The following is a 22,793-nucleotide window of genomic DNA, read 5'->3' as shown; positions in this document are numbered from 1 at the left end:
AGAGCAACATTGATTGGTTTCCTCCTGTACGACAAGCCCCGGTCAAGAATCGAACCCACCATCTTTTTGGTGTAAGGGACAACCACCAACCAAGTCACAGGGCTGGGGCTCTCACTGTGGTTTTAATTTGCCTTGAGCATCTTTTTATATATCTACTGGCCATCTGTATGTTCTCCTTGGAGAAATGTCTATTCAGATCCTGTGCACCTTTTTTGAGTGGATTGTTTGGAGAATTTTTTGGTGTCAATTTGATTTCTTTGTAAATTTTGGATATTAACCCCTTATCAGATGTATCATTGGCAAATATCTTCTCCCATTTAGTGGATTGTCCTTTTGTCTCATTGATGGTTTCCCTTGCTGTGGGGAAACTTTAGTTTCCTGTCGTCCTCTGTTTACTTTTCCTTCCGTTTCCCTTGTGTACCACACTATCTTGATTACTGTGGTTTTATAGTAAATCTTAGAATTGGTAGTTTTAGTCCTCTGACTGTTTTTCTTAAGTATAATGTTGGCTGTTTTGAGCCTTTTGCCTTTTCATATAAACTTTAGAGTTATTTGTCACTATCCACAAAATAGTTTGTCAACGTTTGGATTGAAATTGCCTTAAATCTATAGCATAAGCAAATGTGAAATTTCCTCTGCTCAAATTCTTCCCTAATAAATCAATTGTATTGACCTAATTCAGTAGGCAGTATATCATTGTCAGAACTAAGTATACTATTTTCCCCCTGAGCTTTTTGGAAGTAAATGCAGACATGATGATTCTTCACTTCTAAATGCTTGTGTATAAGCCCCCTATGAAGAAGGACATTTACCTATATAACCACAATTATTGCCCTGAGGGTAATTAACATTAATTCATCAAAAAAAAAAAAAAAAAATGCCTGTCCTCACTCAATAAAGCTGAGGATTTTTCTCTTTGTCTTTTGCTTTCAATGTCTGTCTTGTGCTAATCATTGTGTTATGTTGGGATATGAAGATGATTAAGCAAAGTTCCTGCCTTTAAGAAGTGCAGTCTCCTGGGGAGGCAGGCATCTAAGACAAGGGTGATGTTAGGCTGGGATGAGGGCCCGGTAGCTCTACCTCCTCCCTTTCACTCCAGGAGTGTGTCAGCAGGAATCCTGTCCCTGGGGGATAGAGAACTGTTCCCAGAGTGGCTCGGGAAGTGGCTCGGGAACCTTCGTTCTCTGATTCGTCGGCCTGAAGGGCCTTTCTCCCAGCCCAGAGGGGCTTGCATCTATCTGGACAAGAAGAATGTAAGGAACAGGACGTCACTCAGGCCATCTGATTCTTTCGGTTTCTGTACAAGGAGGAGTGGCCACCACAGATTAGCAAAGAGGAAGGCCTGAGAACTGTATTAAGTAAGACCTGGGGTCAGCCCAGCTGGTGTGGCTCAGTGGTTGAGCGTTGACCCGTGCACCGAGGTTGCCAGTACTATTCCCGGTCAGGGCACATGCCCAGGTTGTCGGCCCGATCCCCAGTGGGGGGCATGCAGGAGGCAGCTAATTGATGCTCTCTCGTGGATGTTTCTGTCTCTCCCTCTTCCTTCCTATCTGTTTAAAATCAATAAAGAAAAAAAAATTAAAAAAAAAAAAAAGACATGGGTTCAGCCATGAATACCAGAGACCCAAATCAAGAGTGGCTTGATCAAGACAGGAGGTTTTCCTTTAATCATTTGCCAGCCCAATGAGGCACATTTTGGAAACTACGCACCTCACTTCTGTCCAGATCTCATTGGCTAGAATTTACTTATATAGCTGTACTTCGACGCAAAAAGGTACCGAGAAACATAGTTGTCATTCGGAAGGCCATGTGCCAAGCTGAAGACAGGATCTGTTCCCTATGAGAGAGGAATAATGGATACTGGATATGGGGGTCAACTTGCAGCCCTTATTGACTAGCATTTCTTTCTTTTATCCTCATCCGAGGACATTTTCGCATTTATCTTCAGATTGAGTGGGAGGGAGAGAGAGAGAAAGAGAGAAAGAGAAACATCAACGTGACAGACACATCGAGTGGCTGCCATCCACACGACCCCAACCAGGGCTGGGGACAAACTGCAACTGAGGTATGTGCCCTTAGCAGGAACCGAACCCAGGACTCTCTGGTCCGCAGGCCAACGCTCCAATCGCTGAGTCAAACCGGCCAGGGCAGCATTTCTTTAAGAGACATGCCTTCTATAAAATGTCCCACAGATGCCCCTTAAAAATAGGTTTATTGTCCAAATAATTGTGGAAATGTTAAACGCTGTATCCATTCCAAAGAGATTCACAGTGCAGGGTAACATATGAAAGCTCTGAGAAGTTCTGCAGTAATGTGTCCAGTCTTATACACTGGAACGAAGGTTGTTTGGCTTAAATCCCTTTTTAAAAATTTGTTTTACTTTATTTTATTTTTTGCAGAAGCCCCGCCAACCTATGCTTTGGGAAACACTCCTCGGGGAATTATTGATATTTTGTAGTTTGCAGAGATGCGAGCATTTTACAGCAGTTCTAGCATCGAGCATCACAGTCAACAGAAATGTGTGCGTGTGTGTCAGCCAAGGTTGAATCCAAGAGCCCGAGCCCTGGGAGCTCATGCCGGGATTCGCGCAGGGGTCTGCCGTTGCCCAGCGTGGGCTGGTTAGACACGGTGTGGAAGGCTGGCTTTGTGTCTGAGTGGAGCTCGGAGTGCACCGGCTGAGCCGTTATGGAAGAAGGGAGTACAGGCGGGGAGAAAGAGATCAAGGGGGACCCATGGGGCCGGGTGGGAGCCCGGGTCTGTCCGTCACTGCCTCCGGCTTTAACGGTGTGGGTGCCCTGATGAAGCGGACGCCCAGCATGGTGGAACCAAACACACTCCTGGCTGGGGATCCAGGGAAGGTGGGTGCAGCATCAGGAGGCCTGGCTGCCACCCCAGTGTGGGCTGCCGGCTGCTCCTGCACCACCTCCCGCAGGGAAGACAATGTAGCCACTGCCTCACTTCCGCCTTCCCAGCTGGACCGGAAACACCGGGAAGTCCCGCCTCTCGGGTGTAGTCACCAGGTGGTCCACAGCAGTGCCCTTTGTAACAGTGTCCAATGGGAAATCAGCTAACTGTGCACCAACAGCTAAGTAGTCAGCAGTGCTCCACGCATAGGGGGGCAGTGACACGTGAGCTAACGATTGCTCCATGCACCAACATGGATGAATCCTGCAAAAATATATATATTGAGCCAAAGAAAACAGACACAAACTGGGATGGCATTTAGGTCAGTTTCAAAACCAGCAAAGCTAACGTGGAGTGAGAGTCAGGAGAGGGCTAGTGACTTGCGGGGGATCAAGAGGCTTCTGGTGTGTAGCTCACGTTCTGCCTCGGTCTGGGAGCTGGTTCCAGAGGTGTGTGCACATCAGGAAGACTCGGCGAGCTGTATGGTTAGGGTGGCACTTTGTACGGTACTTTTTCGTCCTTACACAGGACAGAGTGTAGGTACATGGAAGTCTTAGCGAGTTACTGAGGACATTTCTTGAGAAGCTATGCATGCTAAGCCCTGACTGCTCTGAGCCTTTTTCTTGGAATGATTTTGTTTCTTTTAACTTGTGTTCTCCCTTCCCCACAGGAAACATGGTGGAATGGTGTTTACCGCAAGATATTGACCTTGAAGGCGTTGAGTTCAAGTCTATGGCCAGTGGGTCCCATAAAATCCAGTCTGATTTCATGTAAGTCCTTCTGAATATAAGTTGTCTCCATACCATTTTCTCTGTACCCAGGGGGTCTTTCAGGAGGTGTGTGCAAGTGCCCTGAAATTCTATAGGTAGGTTTGCATTTATATCATTTTTCTAACAAAAAGGTCCTTACCTTTCATTAGCTTCTCATTGGGTTTCATGACCCAAAAAAGTTAAGAACTTCCACTCTAGAGGTTCTCTCCCTTTCTAGGAAATTATTGGACCTCACTTGAGGTTTGGCTGTAATGAAAGCATGGAGTTTTGGTTTAGTTTCAGGGAACTCAAGATATTTATGTGCTAAAACTTGAAATTCCAGCTTCAGGTAGGGCCAGTATATTGTCCTGTGTAATTAAGATCCCTGGGAGGAGGAGCAAAGGGAAAGAACATAAGGTTAATGAAGTAGGTTTAATCTTCCCCTTGGCCGAAACCATGACGATGCAGGATGAGGAGGGGAAGGAAATTAGGCAGCTCTATTCGTGATACCAGAGCCTCAGGAAGGAAGGAAACCATCAACTGGTTTATGCAAATGAAACAAATGCTGGTTTCAGACCCGCCTGCAGACAAACCTTTGTGCCCTTTCTCCCACCAAGTCCTTAGTGGTCATGCAGGAGGAGAAGGGATATAGTCATGGTGACGGGCAGTTGAGTAGCAGGCCAGCCAGAGATCAGTCCTGGCTCCAGCCGGATGACCCTTGGCGAGCGCCATCATTTCTTTGAGCCTTGGATGTCTCATTTGGGTGGTTGAGCAGCTTAATCGTTCCCCCGAGATTCTAAAGTATTTCTTTTAAGGCTGAGCTTTCTCACGTAGAGCCCTGGATTCAGTTTTTTCTCTTCTTGGGGACTGCATCAGAAATGAAAAAAGCAAAGCAAAACGAAATCCCTCTCTCTGATTTCGACCCACACTGCCTATCTGGTCCACTGTAGCTATTTCCGGAAGGGGCCCTTCTTCGGCCTGGCCTGCTTCGCCAACATGCCCGTGGAGAGCGAGCTGGAGCGCGGAGCGCGCATGAAGTCCGTGGGCATCCTGTCTCCGTCCTACACCCTGCTCTACCGGTACATGCACTTCTTGGAGAGCCAGGTTCGGTACGTTTCTTACACCCAGGTGCGGGCAGGCAGCGGGGGCTGACAGCTGGTGTGTCGATGAGCCCTGGGCCGTCGAGGTTGTGTGCCAGAGCTGGGTTTCACACCTCGGGTGACCGTCTTTTCATTTTAGCCAGTGTCCCAAATAATAATTCCTCACGCTCGAATGAGAGCTGGGGCAGATTTTGCTCTCGGTTTATTTTACTGCTGTCATTCATTCATTTGGCCTCATTCCATACTTTGCTGCCGTGAGCGGGATCTTTGTTTCCCGAAGCCACACTAATAACCTCCTTGCCCCAAGGAGGCAAGCAGACTCTTAATTTTCTTCAAGCCGGATTGTTTATTATTTAGGGTAATGATTTTTATTTGGGGTAAGAGGAAGGGACTATTTAGTAGACAGCAGCAAAACTATGAGTCATGTAACATTTTTTTCATGTAAGGACTCCAATTTCATTTCAGATTTTGAGGGAGAAATCTAGCCCTAATCTTTAAAGCACTGTGAAAATTTTAGTACACGTGCCTCTTTTCTGATATGTTATGTATGTGTGTACTTTAAAAAATATATCATTGGCATCATATATGTATACATACATAGACTTTTATCACTTGTACTTTTAAAATTTGTCATCACTTTGATTTTTTTATGCAACAGTCTTTCTTGGTCATTACCTTTGAAAGAACATGAAATTTGTTATTTGTGGGGGGAAACCACGTTTATTTAAAAATTTATATAAGAGCCCTGGCCGGTTTGGCACAGCGGTTAGAGCGTCAGCCTGCGGTACAGAGAGACCCAGGTTCGGTTCCCGCTAAGGGCATGTGCCTCGGTTGCAGTTTGTCCCCGGCCCTGGTTGGTCATGTGGGTGGCAGCCACTCGATGTGTCCCTTTCACATCGATGTTTCTCTCTGTCTCTCTTCCTCTCTCTCCCTCCCGCTCTATCTGAACAAAAAATGGAAAAATGTCCTCGGTTGAGGATTAAAAAAAAAAAAAAAAAATTTATATGAGAGTGCAAATGAATTTTAAAAATCCCCCCAAATCTTAACACACAGAGAGATATCCTCTCCACATACAGTGAATGCCATTCCAAAATAGAAATAAGTTCACAAAAACAGGATGACTATTTTATGAAGATTTAATTTGATCAAATAGCAGGCTGTTTCCATGAAATATATTTAATTTTACTTGTATCTATTAGGAAAAGAGTAAGTGAAACCAAAGGAATTGTCAAACTTTAAGGGAATGTTTTGTTTTTCCACAACAAAATGCATTCTTTCTTGATCTGTTCCTCCAAAGTTAAGAAAAAAGATGATGAAAACCATGAAGGTGTGGCGTCTTCCTGATTTGTATTGAGAAAGAACATGTACAGGAAAGTGCAGAAGTCGTCATACAGGTGTTACCGGTTTTCAGACTGTGTTTTGAATGTTGACAGAGTCCACTGTCTTACACTCCTTCCCAGCTCCTCGCTCCATCTCAATTTTTATAGATCACACGATCTATGACACGTCGTTCCGGAACCGTAATTCTCACGGTTCTTAAGTCTCAGTTGTGTATTTCCAACCACTTCTAGGACTCCACGTGGCTTCCTCCATTCCTGAGTCCCTGACATGATTTATTTCTTGATTGGTTGGATTTTGGCATCGAGCTCCCCTCCCACCCCGCCCCCCCATCCCAGTGAAAGGATCGTGGGTGCTGCCGTCTGTGAGGTCTCACCTACCTGCACTCTCGGCTGGTTATAAGATTCTTGAGTGTTTGTTTCTTCTTCTCAGGGTGCTCCACAGAATGCTGTGCTGTCTTGTAGTACTGGTTGTTTTGGAGAAGTTGCTTCTGTCCGGATACCTTAGATTCTTTCTTTATCTGTGATGTTCATGAGCATTTTTTTTTTTTTCTGGGATAGTTTGTCTCCTTTGATCTTCAGATATGCCTTTTATTTTTTATTTCAGGAACCTTTCCTTCTATAAAATATTCAACTGTTCCATTCCATTATTTTCTTCTTCAGGTGTACCAGTTATGCATATGTTCTCTCCATAGTATCATTTTGATGATTACTTTAATAGCTTTATACTATTAGAGCTAGCCTGTCATTTACTTGATTATTCCCTAAGGTTGAGAATGTAGCATGTTTTTGATTTTTTTTTTTTTTTTAACTGCTTCTCAACGTAGTGGAGCTGTGGCGAGCACTTTCATACGTATATCTTTTCTCTCTATTTGAAATATTTTTTTTCAATTTTGCGTCTCAGAAGTAATATTATGGAGTAAAAAAGAAAACATTTTTATTGGGATCTTTACACTTTTAAAAAATTATTATTCCTCTTGAAAAAACTTATTTCCCAAATAGGCAGTACATTTTAAAATTATGCAAAGGTATTAATTAGGGTCCTGGTTAAATGGTGTGAACAGAGGCCCCAAGATACAATGTATCAAATAAGACAGAGGTTTTCTCTCCTGGCACAGACTATGGAGGGGCAGGTAGGTGGGCAGGGACGTTCAGGGACCCACACTGCTGCTCTCTTAGTATTCCACCAAGTTCTAGGGGTGCTTTTCTACGTTCTGAGCTGTCCTTCTCAAGTGTCCAAAGCTGCTCCCATTACGATGTCTGCATTCTGACCCACGGGGAACAGGAAAGACCTGGAAGTTGCCTACGTCACTTCCCGTCCCATGGTCACGTTCCCGATCACAAAGACACACCTCACAGCAGAGGAGACTGGGAAAGGTCACCTTTAGGTGGGCAGCCTTGTGACTGAAATTCTGGAGCTTCTGTTACAAACAGGGAAAGGGATTGGATGTTGGGGGGAAATTAGCAACCCTTCCTTCCATTGACCCCCCCTGATATCCATGTGTACTGTTCTTCCCACCCCAGCAGAGACGTCATAGCTCATTCGGTGGGTGCCTCAAGGCTAACACCCAGGGTTTCTGTCCAATATGAGGCAGTCCTATTCCTTAGAGGAGGACACACTTCTCCCCGTGAAACACCTATGAGAGAATAGACTCCACCAGAATACACTCCTGCTTGGGAGAGGGAAGGATGAGAAGTACAAGCCATCGCCAGTCCGTGACAACTGAGTCCACTGAGCTGGGACTGCAGACTTCTGGCCCCGACAGAGCAGGGTGCCCTGTGGCAATCTTTGGTTCTGCTGTCTAAACCCTCATGTCCACCTTCCTCCCTGGCCCCTTCTTGAGGCTGTGTAGCTAGCACTTTCCGCTACTGTAGATTTGGGGCTCTTGTGGCTTCTTTGAGGGTTGAAAAGTCACAGACTTTATAGGCCAGGCATGTGACAGTACAGACCCCTCAAAAACTAGAGAGGCCTCCGGGCAGTTTGCTTCCAGGTATAAGTCAGTATCCACTGTCCAAGGTCTCTCCCAGGTCTTAATTTTTAAGTCAGTAGCCTGTAGATTAGTTACTGGTCTCTGTCCTATCCATCTTTCTCTCATTTTCATGGCAACAGCCTTGAGGCTGGACCCCACGTCTCATCTTTACAAATGGTCTGACTCCTGTGTCTAGCCAAGAATAAACTCGAGAGGCTTTGAAAGAAATTTGTGTCTCCTACCTTTGGGGCATATGTGTAAATGTGTTTGTATAGAAGAAACATGTTTTCTTTGTCAGGTCTTATATTGATAGGCACTTGGTTCTTTCCAGTCGTTTGCCATTTCAAATAACACTGCACTGAAGACACACGAACATGTATCATTTCGCAGGTGAGCAGAACACGTGTACGTTAAATTCCCAGAAAGGCAACCGGTGGTTCTTTGAGTATATGTATTTGTAATGTTAATAGATAGCATCACATTGCTTTCTGGAGAGATTGTACCAGTTTGTATGCCCAACAGTAATTCAGGGGCATGCTGTTTCCTCACAACATTGCCAACCCAAATATAAAAGTTTTGGGGTTTTGGCATTCTGATAGGTAAAACATGGTGCATGAGTAGTTTTAACTTGCATTTTTATTCTTGTTTTTAAAATTTTAATATTTTTTCTTTATTGATTTTAGAGAGAGAGGATGGGAGAGGGAGAGAGAGAGATAGAAACATCGATGAGAGAGAAGATTGATTGGCCACCTCCTGCATGCCCCCCACTGGGGATCAGGCCCACAACCTGGGCATGTGCCCTGACCAGGAATTGAACCAGCGACCTCTAGGTGCATGGGTTGACCCTCAGCCACTGAGCCACACCGGCTGGGCTACATTTTTATTCTTCTAAGTGAGGTTGAGTTTGAGTCATTTGTTTTTTCTGTGAACTGTTCCCAGCCTTTGCTACCTTTATTTATGGTTGTTGGCCTTTAAAAAAAATCATTTCTAGGAGTTCTTTGTATAACGGAGGATTTGTTCTTGGTGACATAAATTGAAAACATTTTTCCACTTTCTCATTTATTGTCTAACGTTACTTTTTTTGTCATGCAGATTCTTTCCTTCCTTGAATGTATTCCTCTTTTTTCTAGGTTCTAGATTTTGAGGTATAACTATAAGGGCTTCCCAGCTTGGTGGATAAAGAGGGCCCAGGGTGACATGACAGAGGAGGCTCACACGAGAGGCTGAGGGACAGAAAGCAGCCCTGTGCCCGGCCGGTGTGGCCCAGTGGATTGAGGGCTGTCCCTGGCTGGGAGGTCTGGTTCGGTTCGATCCCCAGGGTGGGGCGTGCGGGAGGCGGCCAATCGATGTTTCTCTCTCAGGTCCATGTTTCCGTCTCTCTCCCCCTTCCTCTTTCTACAAAATCAATAAAAACATTTAAAAGAAGCAAGCAGCATCGCGAGGCAGCTAACGTCTCGTGCGTGACTGGTGTGTCCCACACGGCACGAGGCCCTTTTCTACTTTATTTCATTTACGTCTCAAAATGATAGCGAGGCGGTGCCCGAGTCTACTGAAATGTCCTCGCTGCACCCTAAGGAAAGAAGCGGATTTGGAGGAGTTCAGTAGCTGGCTGGGACCGCCCAGGGGGTGGCCGCTGTGCCCTGACCTCCGGAGCTCTGAGTCCGAAGTGGAGACGCTCGGACGGTGGAAATCTTCGCGCCGCGTGGTCTGGGGCCGCGTCTGCAGCGGGCAGTGGGGACAGTTTGGGGAGCACACTTTTGTTGTTAGCCCCCCATGTTCCAAGTCAGCCGCAATCAGGGCCCTCCCCTAGCTCAGTGAAGCCAGAGTCTGACTCCTCTTTGTGGCGGAATGCTGGGCATTGCGGGGTGCCGAGGAAACACCAACGGGCTAGAAGGGTGTAAGCGCCTTTTTTCTTAAACTCCTCCCTGTGTCAGTTTCCTGGGGATCTGTAACCAAGTACCCAAAGCTGGTGTCGAGGGCAACAGAAACGTAGTTTCCCGCGGTTCTGGGGGCCAGCGGAGTCAGATCGAGGTGCTGGCTGTTAGTCCCTTCCGAGTCTGGGGGAGACAACACGTCCTGGCCCCTGTCCAGCAGTTCGCTGGTGACCTTGGCCCTCCGTGGCCTGTGTTACTCCTGCTCTCCACCTTCATCTTCAATGGCACCCCCCGTGTGTGTCTGTGCCCAAAAGTCCCCTTTTTATCAGGACACCGGTCACGTTGGATAAGGACTCGCCTTAATCACCCCATTTTAACTTGATTACCTCTATAAAGACTCTATCTCTAAATAAGTTCTCATTCTGAGGTGCTAGGGGTTAGAACTCCAACATTTTGGCGGGGGGAGGTCACAGTTCCAGCCCTAACACCCTCATTAAGCACAGTGCTGACTAGCCCTCACCGGGCTCCTGCGTTCCCCTCGAAGGCAGGGTCCCCGCTGAGTGGCCCGGGGCCTCAGTGCACCTGTCTCGGTTTTGGGGCCCGTCGACAGGGCTGCCCACTGCCAAGCCCCTGCCATCCCGAGCAGAGAAGAGGAAAAGAAGAGGTTCTGAGCTTTTTATTTATGACTTGGTGCAGACATTCTGAGCCCTGAGGGACATCCGATAACAAGTGTTTCCTCTTGTTCAAGACACTGCTTCCTCTTATTCTTTCATAACAACAAAGCCAGTGAGCAAGCACGGTTTTTAAACAAGAAGCGGCTTGAAGCCGGGAAGCCGAGGTCTCCCGAGTCACCCCGTCTCGGGGCCCACCGCGAGCTCTGGGAGGTCCCGCAGTCCCCAGCAGACCCTGCTCGAGAACAATGGGCATTAGTCACAGTCTGTGAGCCCTGCCTGTTTCCCACGAGAAGGGGAATGTGTCCCACGCTGCCGGGGAGCATCAGACCCCCCGCTGGTGCTTTTCCTAAGGATCTCCTGGGCAGCCTCAGAAAAGGGGTCTTTTCAGTTTATTGGGGCCTTTGTCCCTACGTGTTGTAGCCTTTGGGGCCAGGATGGGGTGGGGGAGTGACAGAGCCGAGGTAGCAGCCGGGTCTCGATCTCACCACGCATGTGTGTTTGCAGACACCAGCTGGAGACGCCGGGACATTACTCCCATCTGGCTGCTTTCTATGAAGACAAGAAAGGGGTGCTCCACGCTGGGCCCGGGAGAGGCGGCAGCCTGCCCCCCGTCTACTGGCTGCCTTCCATCCACCGGTACATGTACCCCGAGATGAAGGTGAGGGGCGCCCGACTCTTGCACGTCCCGGACTTGCGTCTTCGTACAGTAGAGCTTAATTATTCTTTTTAATTGATGAGGAGTTTCTGTCTTGGGCTCCTGCTCAAAGTCCGCTTCTGATAGAGGAGGATTGCTGACTCTGGCGTGCGGGCTGACTCTGGTGCGCAGTCGCACTGCTGGGCCAGTGCGGGTGGATCTCCGGGGGGAAGAGGTGGGTTTGGTTCTGTTGATTCGGATATTTCAAACTCGGACATTTGAGCTCACGGTGAAAAGTGAAAACAGGTCTGGTATTTCTTAGTTACAGTAGTTTGGGGATTGCTTTATTGTGCATTTTTTTTCTGAAGTACTTTGTGCTAGAATATATTTGTGTACAGTTAACAAGACACCCAGCCAAGAGTTAGGTGTTGGGAGGGAACAAAGATAACTGTGCACTTGAAGCTCCCCCACCCCCACCCCGTCTCTGTAGGTGGTCACAACATACTCCAGCAGAAACCTCGGGCTCGCTGGTAGAGAAATGATGTCATGCGGTGAAGGGAGGAATCCAGGAAGGCTTCTTGGAGGAGGTGGTCCCTGGAGTGTTTGGCTAGGCAGAAAGGGAGGGGTGCTGCCTTCCATACTGAAAGAAGGCGTGGCCAGCAGTGATTTAAACCAGTGCCTACTTACTACCTCACCGTTTCTATGGGGCAGAAATCAGGCACAGCTTCACTGAGGTCCTCTGCTTCACGGTCTCTGGTTGAGACCCCAGTCAATGTACCAGGCAGGGTGTGAGTCTCACCTGAAGGCTCCCCTGGGGCAGTGTATCCACCTCCGCCCTCATGCAGTGAGCTCCTCGAGGGCTGTTGGACTGAGGGCCTCCATACCTCACTGACCCGGTGACAGGCTCCTGTGTGGAGCACGGAAGGAGCGAGCTGCTGGCTGTCCCGCCAGCAGGCCCTGCGGGTCTTCCTCGCAGTGACCTCAGAATGCAGGACCACCTGGTCACTCAGGCAGCGGGACAGCACAGAGCCAAGCCCTCACCAGCACCTCTGGAGGCTGACAGCTCAGACGGCCAGCCGGCTTCTCAGACACCTCGTTCCGCACAGGAGCCGGGTCCCTGTACATTTGGGGACCTCCCCTGGGACTACTGGCGCATCACTTTGTTTCTTCCAGGAGTGTCTGTGAGCCGGATGTTCTTGCTGAGGGGTGCGGTCACTGCAGAGATACTTGTACTGCTGCTTTGGGAAGTTACATTCAGTTCTGTTTCCTCGGCACCCCACTCCCCCGAGTGGAGCAGTCAGTGATCCCTGAATCAAAGTTCAGGGAGCTGTTGCATGATGGAAATCTAACGTACAGAGGGGCCTTGGAAAGAGGAAAACACCCCTTTATGTGAAAGCAACCATCCTGCCTCTGTTTGGTTGTACTTGGGGTTTGGGGGGCGGTCCGCACACGCCTGTGTCGACTGTTTTCTGAGCGACACTTCCCTTTTCAGATCACGCACCCAGCCGGCTGCATGTCTCAGTTCATTGAGTTCTTCGGGGAGCAGATCCTCGTCCTCTGGAAGCTGGCGCTGCTTCGAAAGCGCATTCTGATCTTCTCTCCCCCTCCTGTGGGCGTCGTGTGCTACCGAGGTAACCACGGGCCGGAGTCGGGGCTCCTCCTGAGTTCCCGGGGTGCTTGCGGGAGGCTTTCCGCCGCTGACCCGTCCAGAAGGGTTTGGGCCACATCGAGGGGGTCCCGGGTTTGAAGCCTGGGAGTGATGAGGTCAGGTTTGCACTTTAGATCCTGGACTCGGTGGCAATGCAGACGCTGGCCCGGGTGACGGACCAGTAGTCTGGTGACAGATAAGAGGCTGCATTCGGCAGATCAGATGGATTCTGGACACAGCGAAGAGAGGAGCTTGACATTTGGTGTGTGGTTGGGTTGTAGGGCTCCGGTGTGAGGTTGTAATGGGGGACGAGACCAGGACGACGGGCGTGGTGAGGCCACCAGAGGGGACCGAGGAGGAGGGGGTGAGAGTTCACTTTGGACACGGCGTGTGCTGCCGGTGGGGCCTTCTCGAACTGTCCCCTGGGCTCCGGCCTGGCTGGGGCAAGGAGGTTGGGCCGATAACGGCAGTGGGTGGCCTCAGGCGGGGAGAGGCCGCGAGGCATGCCGGTGTTGAAGATGCCGGAGCAGGAGGTGAACTATGAAGGCGAAGGTCAGAAGGGAGGAGCCAGGAGGTGGAGGGCGTGTAGGTGAGGGTTTCGGGGGATCCGCAGTGCCACCCTAAGCAAGCCCCAGGCGGTGCAGTCGGAGACTGTCCACTGGACGGGGTAGGACATGGCCAGTGTGGCCTTGAGGACCCCGGTTGTGCTGTGGCACCTGACAGGGTCCCCTCACTCCTCGGACTGCAGGGCCACCCGCTTGCTCAGGCCCAGACAGCACAGAGCTAGCCCTCCGTAGCCCAGACGCCGGCCGGCTTCGCAGGGGGGCTGGGAGGGACAGCCTGTCCCGTGGCATCTGTGTCCCCACAGTGTACTGCTGCTGCTGCCTGGCCAACATCTCCCTGCCCGGCATCGGGGGCTCCGTCCCCGAGTCCAAGCCCTTCTTCTACGTGAACGTGGCTGACATCGCGAGCCTGGAGGTGGAGGTGTCCTACGTGGCCTGTGAGTACGGGGCCGCCGCCTCCTGTCCACAGCCTGCAGCTCCCAGCCCCCCACCCCCACCCCAGGCTCCCGGTGTCCCGGCGGGTCGGGCTGGTGCCGGCCTCTGGGTTCCCAGCTCGCGGCTCGGGTCCCGCAGGCACCACGGAGAAGATTTTCGAGGAGAAGCGGGAGCTGTACGATGTCTACGTGGACAACCAGAACGTGAAGACGCACCACGACCACCTGCAGCCCCTGCTGAAGATCAACAGTGCCGACCGGGAGAAGTACCGGCGGCTCAAGGAGCAGAGGTAGAGCCGGGCCCTGCGCGGACAGCTGTCCCCAGTGGGACCTCAGCTGCGGTCTCTGTCCAGCCCTCCCGTCCGGCCCTGCCCTCAGGGCACACTCTGCCCAGCGGCCGTTGCCAGGGCGATGGGTGGTGAGGAAGCCGCCCCGCAGAGTCCTGGGAGCGTGGCAGTAGGCGTGGGGACTGCTCTCTGAGGACTTGGGGCTCTGGACGCCCGGGGGGGAGACCGGGCATTGCGTGTCCAGCCTCGCTCTGCAGCACAGAAAGCGTCCCTGTGATTTCGTTCTCCTGCGAAACCCATGGCCTCGCTGTCAGCCCTGTTGGATGGGCAACTAGGAAAGACTGTCACTTGCTGCGGTGGCCCAGGGCCACAAGCAGCCCTGGACCCTGGGGGTCTGACCCCTGCCCTGTCGGTTCCTTCCTGGGAGGGGTGGTTCAGACGCCTGCCTGATGGGGTCCTCCCCACGACAGGCAGACGCTGCTGTACACCCAGGAGGTGGAGGGGAACTACAGCCCGTGTGAAGAGGACCTGTTCGTGCTGTAAGTCGCCTGGGCTGGGCTCCGGGGCCTCCCCGAGGGTCCCTTAGCACCAAGCTGCTGCTGTCGATGTAAGAAACGTACACACCTCTAGAGGATGTTCGACTTGATGGGGCCACACCGACTGCGGGGAGGCAGTGTCTCAGATGCTCCGGAGAAGGGCCGTTCGAGCTGATTTTATACGATAGGGTCAAAGGAGAGAGGGAGGGGGTGCATGGCATCCAGACCGGGGTGTGGTCCCAGCCGCACAACAGTGGGAGGAGCTCCCTTCAGGCGAAGACTGACCTCTGCCCAGGGGGCTGTGGCCTGCGGTGGGACCCCCGGCCACGACATCCCGGTTAGAGCTGGAGGTCAGACCATCCCGAGGGGTCATTCGGTCACTGAGCTTGTCCGGCTGCCATGTGCCCCGAGCTGTCACACTTCTTACATGGCCCCCTTCGTTCCCAGTGCCAAGGGCACTTGGAGCTGGGCTCCATGCCGTCAGCCCCGAGATGCTGGCAGCGGGGACCCGGAGGAGTTAAGGAGAGAAGCAAGGGAAGGTCATTAAGAGAAAACGGGGGCGTCCTGGGGTATGTGCACCGCACGGAAGCTGCCTGTCCCCGAGCATCCAGAGATTTCTCTCTCATTGCTTCCTTCGAATAGAGCAGTTCCTTGCACTGAGGATTATGGGATAATCCGAAAATTTAACTTGAACCTAATGAAATCTTTCCCCCGGGTCTGTCGGTGGTCAGGGTGGGAGCCCCGGCCTGCATGCCTGGAGCTTTGACTGCCTTCGTGAGCAGCGGCTGAAATGTCGCTCAGGGAGCGAATTGTAGCCGCGTCCAGTCTGGTCTTCCTGCCCGTGTCCCGGGATGGGGGTGGGCACGGCGCCTGGGGCGAGAACCCTTTCTCGCTTTGACGCCGAGAACTTAACGTTGGCTCTTCAACAAAGGGCAGGTTTGGGGGTCTGAGAAAGTGTGCTGTCTCATGCACACTGATAAAAGTATCTGGGAACTGAGCACAGAGCCAGCCGCCTCCTCACGGTTTGACCCCTTCCCTCGTACCTGCCACCTGGGCGTCCTCAGCTTCCCTGGGCACGAGGCCCCGCTGTGGACCCCGAGGGCCCTGTGGGGCACAGCTGGAAGTCGAGACACCTAATGCCTGGTTCATAGACTTGCGTGGTACCATAAATCACTGACGTTTAGATCATGCTCTGTGCATGATTTTTTAAATGTCATTTTAGAGAGAGGAAGGAGGAGAGAGAAACATTGACGCGAGAGAGGAACATCGATTGGCTTCCTCCTGCACACAGCCTGACTGGGGATCGAACCCACAACCTGGGTATGTGCCCTGACCAGGAATCAAACCCGCCGCCTTTGGGTGTATGGGACACTCTAACCACGGAGCCACCCCAGCCAGGGTGCTCTGTGCATGACTGTAACAAAGTAATCGAAGGGGCCCTGGCCGCTGTGGCTCAGTGGTTACAATGCTGTCCCATGCACCAAGGGTCTCGGGTTCGATTCCTGATCAGGGCACATACCCAGGTTGTGGGTTCAGTCCCTGGTCGGGGCACCTATGGGAGGCAAGTGATCAATGTTTCTCTCTCACTTTGATGTTTTTCACTCTCTCTCCCCCTCTCTATTCCTCTCTCTCCAGAATCAATGAAAACATGTCCTTGGGTAAGGGTTTAGAAAAGTAATCAAAGGGAAAGACACACAGGATGCTGCTGAGCTGTGGCAGCATCGGTGGCTGCAGCTTGGCTGTGTCCCCTTCCCTTCAGCCCGGCCCTGCAGCCCGAGTTCCGCCTTCCGTGGGACACCCGCAGCTGGCACGGCCTGCGGGGTCTCGGGGCCCCCGTCGCCCCTGCCCCGGTGGCCGAGCCAGGGCTGGGAAGGTGCGTCTCAGTCCCACACGCAAGTCTCGACCTCAGAACCGCAGTCGGTTGTTGAAGTCCCGCTACGGCCACGCCGAAGAGGGGCACACAGCCTGAGGCACCCCTCCCGGACGCTGTTTGTAAACCTCTCGTCACTTCTCCACCGGGAAACGGCTCGGAGACTGTGCTAATCATACCGCGATTAATGCCACGGTTCCTTTGCGGATCTTGGTAGCACTTGAATAACCATCCATTTCACTTCGATCCTGTTTTCACTTTTGTAAGAGAGAGGTCTGATTTTGAGACCACTGAAAGGTACAGTCAACTAGATAGTATCGCTCGGTCCCCCGCCTGTGGACCCTCGGTGAGCTTTCTGTCCTCTCTGCCCTCCCTCTCGTGTCTTGTCTCTCGGATGCAGGTTTTTCCTAGAGCAAAACAACCGGATATTCCAGACGTTGCTGGAGGTGTCCGCCAGTCAAGACAAAACTCTGACGGCCGAGCATGCCCGGGGCATGGGCCTGGACCCCCAGGGAGACCGCAGCTTTCTCCTGGACCTGCTGGAGGCCTACGGCATCGACGTCATGCTGGTCATTGACAACCCCTGCTGCCCGTAGGGCGAGGGCGCCGGCCGGTGAGCCGCTGGCGCGCGGGACCTCAGCCCCGCCCCAGAGGGCTCACTGTTTATTGAGTTGACACAGGGCCCTGCTGTTGATACTTTCCAACACGTGCAATGTTTGCGATCGCTGTTCTCCCCTCGCTCCGGAGGCGAGACGAGACGCCGAGGTTGTGCGTCCGGCTTCGGTCGGGGGACGCGGGAACCTACCAGCGGGAATCTCCAGAGCTGCTGCCTGTTCTGGTCTTCTGCGTCCCCGTCCACGTGGATTCTCTCATCTCCTGGTGGAGTCACCTGAGATGTGGCCAAGGCCACATGGCGCCCGGGGTGGGCTCTTCAGGAAGTCTCTGTGGTCAGTGTCCTGTGATGTATTCAAGAGCGAGACCGCCGTCTTCCCAGGGTGGCCTTGGGTGTCCATCTCTGCGGGGCAGGGGCTAGACCAGGTGACCTTCTGTGAGGTGTTTACCGGCTCTGGGAGTCTGGTCTTGGGATCAGATCCAATTTCCTGTCTATTAGGACAAATCTGTGTCTTCCCGTGAGTAAAGTTCTCCAAGTGGGACAGAAGGATGTTTCTGACCCCGAGTGTGAGCTTCTCTAAGGACAGGGTGACAGGGAGAGGTGGCTTATCAGTCGGCAGAAAACAGAATCTTTTCACACTTCATGGTGGCCACTCAATGTAGGAGTCTCTTCCCCAGACTCCGCCCCCTTGGGAGGGGTCGGCACATCCCTGGAGCTCGCGAGCAAATCCATTTTCCACTTCAGTCTCCTTTAAGGGCTAACCATCCTCTTGGCATAATTTGGGTATTTTTAAAGAGTAGCATCGGCTGCTCAAAGACAGAGTTGGGGTGCAGGATGGAGAAGACACTCCTTCCCGGATGAGGCCTCGGGATCCAAGGAGGCTCACCAGGTTCCGGGATCTAGCCAGGGTCTGAGCGGGCTGATGGCACGCTCACGGACCAGTTGTCCTCAGCAGAGGACAGTCCTTGAGCAGTGATCGGGGCCAGAGACCCGTCAGACCTGTCGGAGAGCGTCTGACAGCGTCTTCCCCAGGAAAGTGGTCGGGAGCCCGAGTGTCGGATGGTTTGTGCTTTCCCCTCCGAGGCTGGGTCCTGGCCTTTCTCGAGCTGGGCGTGTGACGGAGGTCAGCTTAGGGGGCAGCTCCTGTGAGCAGAGTCGGGGCCATAATGTAGGCTTTTCACTTGGGAAACTGGGTTACTGGTAGCCAATACTTCTTCCCCTTCCCCGTCCTCCCCGCTGTCACTGGGACAGCCATCGTGTAGCCGTTAACGTACACGGCAGAGAGGGGTAACTTTCAGGTGGGTGGATCCCGTGTCTAATCTCAAGACTGTTTTCACCGTGGCCCCTGACTGCAGAATCCAAGACGACAGAAATCCCCACGCAGAACCGCGAGCGGACGTCGATCCATCCCGGCGGCGCCGTGTCTGTGACAATATAAATAAGTGTGGGCGTTGAGGCGCAGACGGAACAACTGATACATCTCTGTTCGCTGCGGTCCTGTCGGTGGCATGTGTGTCTACAGAAGGGAACATCTGTGTGGGGGCTGAGGCTTCCCCGCCGTTCCCGAGCACCCTTCTAACTGGGCCAAGTCCTGGGGACTGCGGGGGTCCGAAAGGTTCAGGTGTTGTGAGCTGGGGGGTGACCAGAACAGGGTCGCGGTGGAAGGGCAGGTCAGTCTCCCGAGGGCACAGGCAGACCCTCCTTCTGGGAATTGGGGAATGTGTTAGGAGGATCTTTCTCAGCCTCTCTGCGGGTCCGTCCGCATGGGGACACTGCTTCTGTGGGCTCGGAAGTGCCGAGGTGCAGGAATTGGGGTGAAAAGGGGGCTCTTGTCGTTCCCCTTGGATGGTGGGTCAGGGCCCTGGGCTGCGCTGAACCCTGCTGCTGGGGGCAGCTGTCCGTTGGCACGTCCCTGCGTCCACCCTCACGCTCGTGCAGGGGCTGGGGTCGGGTGCCCGGGCGGGGAACACACCCTGAGGCTGTGCTGTCTGAGGTCTGGGGGAGCCTGGGCTCAGCTGACCCAAAGCAGGACGTGTTGTCCCCTCGCGTTCCTTCCCCGCGCTACAGCTCCCTCCGCGTGTGACCAGCATGCGCCCCGGCTCTGTGGCTACCTTTGTCCCGGTTTGTCATCTCAGTATTTCTTGCCTTGGTTGAGATGTGGATGGAGGTCGCCTGTGGAAGGCTTGCTGCGTACCGGGCTCCCGCCCCCCGCCTTCTCCCCAGGGCCTCAGCGGGCAGCCCAGCATCGCCGGCCGCCGGTTTTCTAGAAGGGGAATGAGCTTGGGAGGTACCAGGCAGGAATCCCTGCGCGGTGACCACAGAAGCCGGAAGCCCCCTGGGGTTGGCTTTCTGTCACTGCTGAAGTACTAAGAAACCATCCGCTTCAGTTTGCAAGATGTTGGTGAACATCCTTCCGGGTCCTGCCTTCTGGGTCTGTAAGCTCTGCGTGGGCAGGGATGAGCACTGTGACCCCTGACCTTCTGGACAGGTTAGAAATCTCACCTGGGGTGTGGGACCTTCACCGAGGGGCGTGGCTACATCCCCCTGGGCAACTTGCAGGCTGATGTAGTGGGCCCTGTGCCAGCCTGGGAACAGGGCTGACCTGGGGCACCTGGTGCGCTGTCCTCCTGAGACCGAGTTAGAAGGAATCCCGGGAGCAGGAGTCCTGTGAGGCCCAGAATCCAGACGTGGGTTTGCTGGTGTTGAAGTGGATTTTTCAGGTTTTCAGGCTCAGCAGAGGGTGGTCTTTGGCCTCTGTGACCATGTCCAGTTGTCCTCCAGCTTAGGACTCTTTCTTTGGAAGGAGTCAGAAAGGGCCGGGCTTATCTCCTATAAGTTACAACCTATGGGCCCAGGCATTTGTGGAGAATCAGCTTTGGCCAGGCCTGGTGTAGGTGTGTACCAGCTGGGGCTGGACGTCCTGTCAGTCACAGGTGCCGTGAACTAGCAGGCGCGTGCCCCCCACACCCACCATCCACACAGCATCTCTCCTTGCACTGGGCTGGGGAAGGGGAGCTGAATTCATCGTGTGTCGGTGCAGATAATTCAGCACAGGAATTTGCATCTGAACCTGACCTTGTTTAGTCCCCCGTGAAAGTCGTGACGGGAAATTCGAGTGTAGCACAGGGCGCAGAGCATTCTAAGTCCCCCACGGGAAGACTCATTGGTCAGGGTAACCACCTGTGATATTTTAGCTGGAAGATAAAGGCAAAGCTCAATTAAATCGTGGCTGAGCCGCTGTTTCTCCTGCTGGTGGTGTCGAGGGCGCACTGGCTGTTTGTCTTGATACAATGAAAGCTCTGCAGACACAATAAAAGAGGAGATTATTCACCTTTACACGAGGCCTTCAGGGAACCTTTTGCAAAGGGCAGTAACAAATCAACCTTTTAACGGTGGCATAGGAACCTTCCAGGAAGAGGCTGGGACCTCGGGGACCCTTTCTTGGGTGCTTTTGGCGTTTTGTGAAACCGCGTGGCCCAGGGAACGGATCGAGACGCTTTCTTGTCCCAGAGCAGCTCAGCCTTGCCAGTAAAGGAGCAGGGTGAAGTCAGTGTTCCTTCTGACAGTGAACTTGCTTGTGTGACAACAGTTCTAAACAGCAAGGTAATCGGGGACCAGCATGCATGCACATCTTTATGTCCAGTAGGTCCCTCCCCAGTGAGCTGAGGGTCTGAGGAAAGTCCAGTCCCCACCCGTCCCCCGCCCTGCTCTACCTAGTGCGGAGACGACCCCATCTAGCAGACCCAGAGGCCCCTGTCCACAGACCCAGCCTGTCCCCTCACTTCAGGAAACCCCGTTTCTGATTCAGGTAGGGGACGAGAAGGAGTTAAGGGGCCCCTTTTACTCCCAAGTCATGGGTTTTTAACATTCCATTGCGTTGCTAATATACCTTTGTTCCCAGGAGCCACTGGACCACGGAGTGTTAGGGGAAAAGGCTGACTGTGAATTAAGTTAGTTGTTCTTGTAAGAAACGGAAGTTTATTTTTGTATCGACATTGCAGTGTGATGAGGTGAGTGTGCAGAGGTTGAAAGGGAAGGACACGTCATGACTGAAGACTGTGAAATCCAGCAGCACCCTTTAGGAGACAGTCCCAGGAAGGACGACAGAGTCCCCAACCCTGAAGTAAAACTGTCTTAGGCGTTGGGTGTGATCATGCCCACGAGGCCTCAGGACGGGCGGGGTGGGAGACGGAGGGGTCACGGCACTTTAACTCCTGTTTGAAGCTGGGAGATGGGCAGGCGGGTGAAGCCGCACATCAGGGCATCAGAAGGAAGCAGACTTCCCTCCAGCTCTGCTCCCCTTCCCTGGGTTTACTCGAGAAGCTCCGCCGAGCGGGCTCCCGGAGGCGACAGGATCTAATCCAGAAACTGGATTTAATCATCAGAGTGGGAGGTCAGTGGGAACCCTCGGCCTTCTGAGACACCTGGGGATGCAGGGGCTGGGCTAGGGTGTTACAAATGGGCCAGAGATGATCCAAAAAGAAATCCACACAGAGGTCACCGAGTTCGCTGATGGCTAATTCGACATTCGAGTGAGAATGTCCCCCGGGCAAATTAAGCAAAGGAAAAATGTAAACAGATGTTCGAAGGCGGCATCAGGAAAAGAGGTTCCGTCCAGCGTGCACGGAGACCAGGGTGCGGGAAGGTGTGGCTTCTGGGCTTGCGAACAGACAGGGTCGAGGGGTCATTCAGGGTACAGAGCAGAGGAAAATGCAATTAACGTATTCACCCCAAGTTGTTGGCTAAACTTTTCGTGGGTCTGGGACAGAAACCTTTTCTGAAAAAGAAGTAGTCGTAGCTTTGGGGAAAAAAAGTTTTCTTATTTTTCCAAGTTAGGGAGAGCATAGCATCCTTGTCGCCTTAAATGTCAAGCCCCTATTTTGATGAACACCCCAGTATAAGAGTCATAGCAATAAGAGAAACCGAATCTATTTTTGTTTGCAGTCTTTACCTCATATTACAATATCAGTAAGTCAGTTGAGCAGGTTTACCCTGAGTACTAGTCGTGCTTGTAGATATGTGTTCTTGCTCTGTTTTCTACGGTGATCATTTTAAAGACCTGAAGCAAGCTGGGGTTCTCCTGAATTTCAGAGTGCTTCTTGAATTGATTTTGTTCTGTGGTACAAATAACCAGTTCATCTGTGTATGTCGTATCTGTATATATCTGAACCGAGTTGTGTGCAGAGAGCTTGATATAACTATATTTACAGAAAATACTTTTTACAATTAAAATGCACATTTTAACACGAACACGTGTGCTGCAGTCCTTCACCTTGTCCAGGGCGTGTGCAGGAAGGAGTGGCGGCCTGGCGCATGAGAGCCCGCGGGCCACACGGGGACCGAGAGCTGGGGCCTGTCCTCCTGGAGGCCCAGCTCTGGACGAGCACTGTCCCGGTGGTGGGAGCCAAGGCCGGGCTAACGGGCCGTCCAGAAGGGCCAGGACCGCACGCCCTCGGCCCATCAGACGACTTCCATGGAAGGAGCTCGCAGAGACCAAAGCCCTTTGGTTTCGTGTCTCCTCCCACCACAGGTTACTTTAAGACGTTCTACTGTGTTACACATATGATTGAGATGCGTACATATCATGTGTGCATGTAGAC

The 22,793-nt window shown here is 52.3% G+C and overlaps 1 protein-coding gene across 1 annotated transcript in view; it reads left to right on the top strand.

Annotated features, from left to right (window-relative positions):
- DENND11 (DENN domain containing 11) overlaps window positions 1-22,435 on the top strand; it is a 38,191-nt gene extending 15,756 nt beyond the window's left edge. The window contains exons 2-9 of the mRNA XM_036246379.1: window positions 3,575-3,674; window positions 4,604-4,762; window positions 11,113-11,266; window positions 12,735-12,873; window positions 13,759-13,890; window positions 14,027-14,177; window positions 14,645-14,713; window positions 16,981-22,435. Coding sequence (XP_036102272.1) covers window positions 3,575-3,674; window positions 4,604-4,762; window positions 11,113-11,266; window positions 12,735-12,873; window positions 13,759-13,890; window positions 14,027-14,177; window positions 14,645-14,713; window positions 16,981-17,176 — 1,100 coding nt within the window. The 3' untranslated portion in view covers window positions 17,177-22,435. The remainder of the gene's footprint in view (window positions 1-3,574; window positions 3,675-4,603; window positions 4,763-11,112; window positions 11,267-12,734; window positions 12,874-13,758; window positions 13,891-14,026; window positions 14,178-14,644; window positions 14,714-16,980) is intronic.
- The last annotated feature ends 358 nt before the right edge of the window (window positions 22,436-22,793 follow it).

This window comes from Molossus molossus, unplaced genomic scaffold (genome assembly GCF_014108415.1).
Source record: "Molossus molossus isolate mMolMol1 unplaced genomic scaffold, mMolMol1.p scaffold_m16_p_7, whole genome shotgun sequence".
NCBI lineage: Eukaryota > Metazoa > Chordata > Mammalia > Chiroptera > Molossidae > Molossus > Molossus molossus.
The sequence above is the reverse complement of the archived record's forward strand: the minus strand, read 5'-3'. Positions and strand labels throughout refer to the sequence as shown.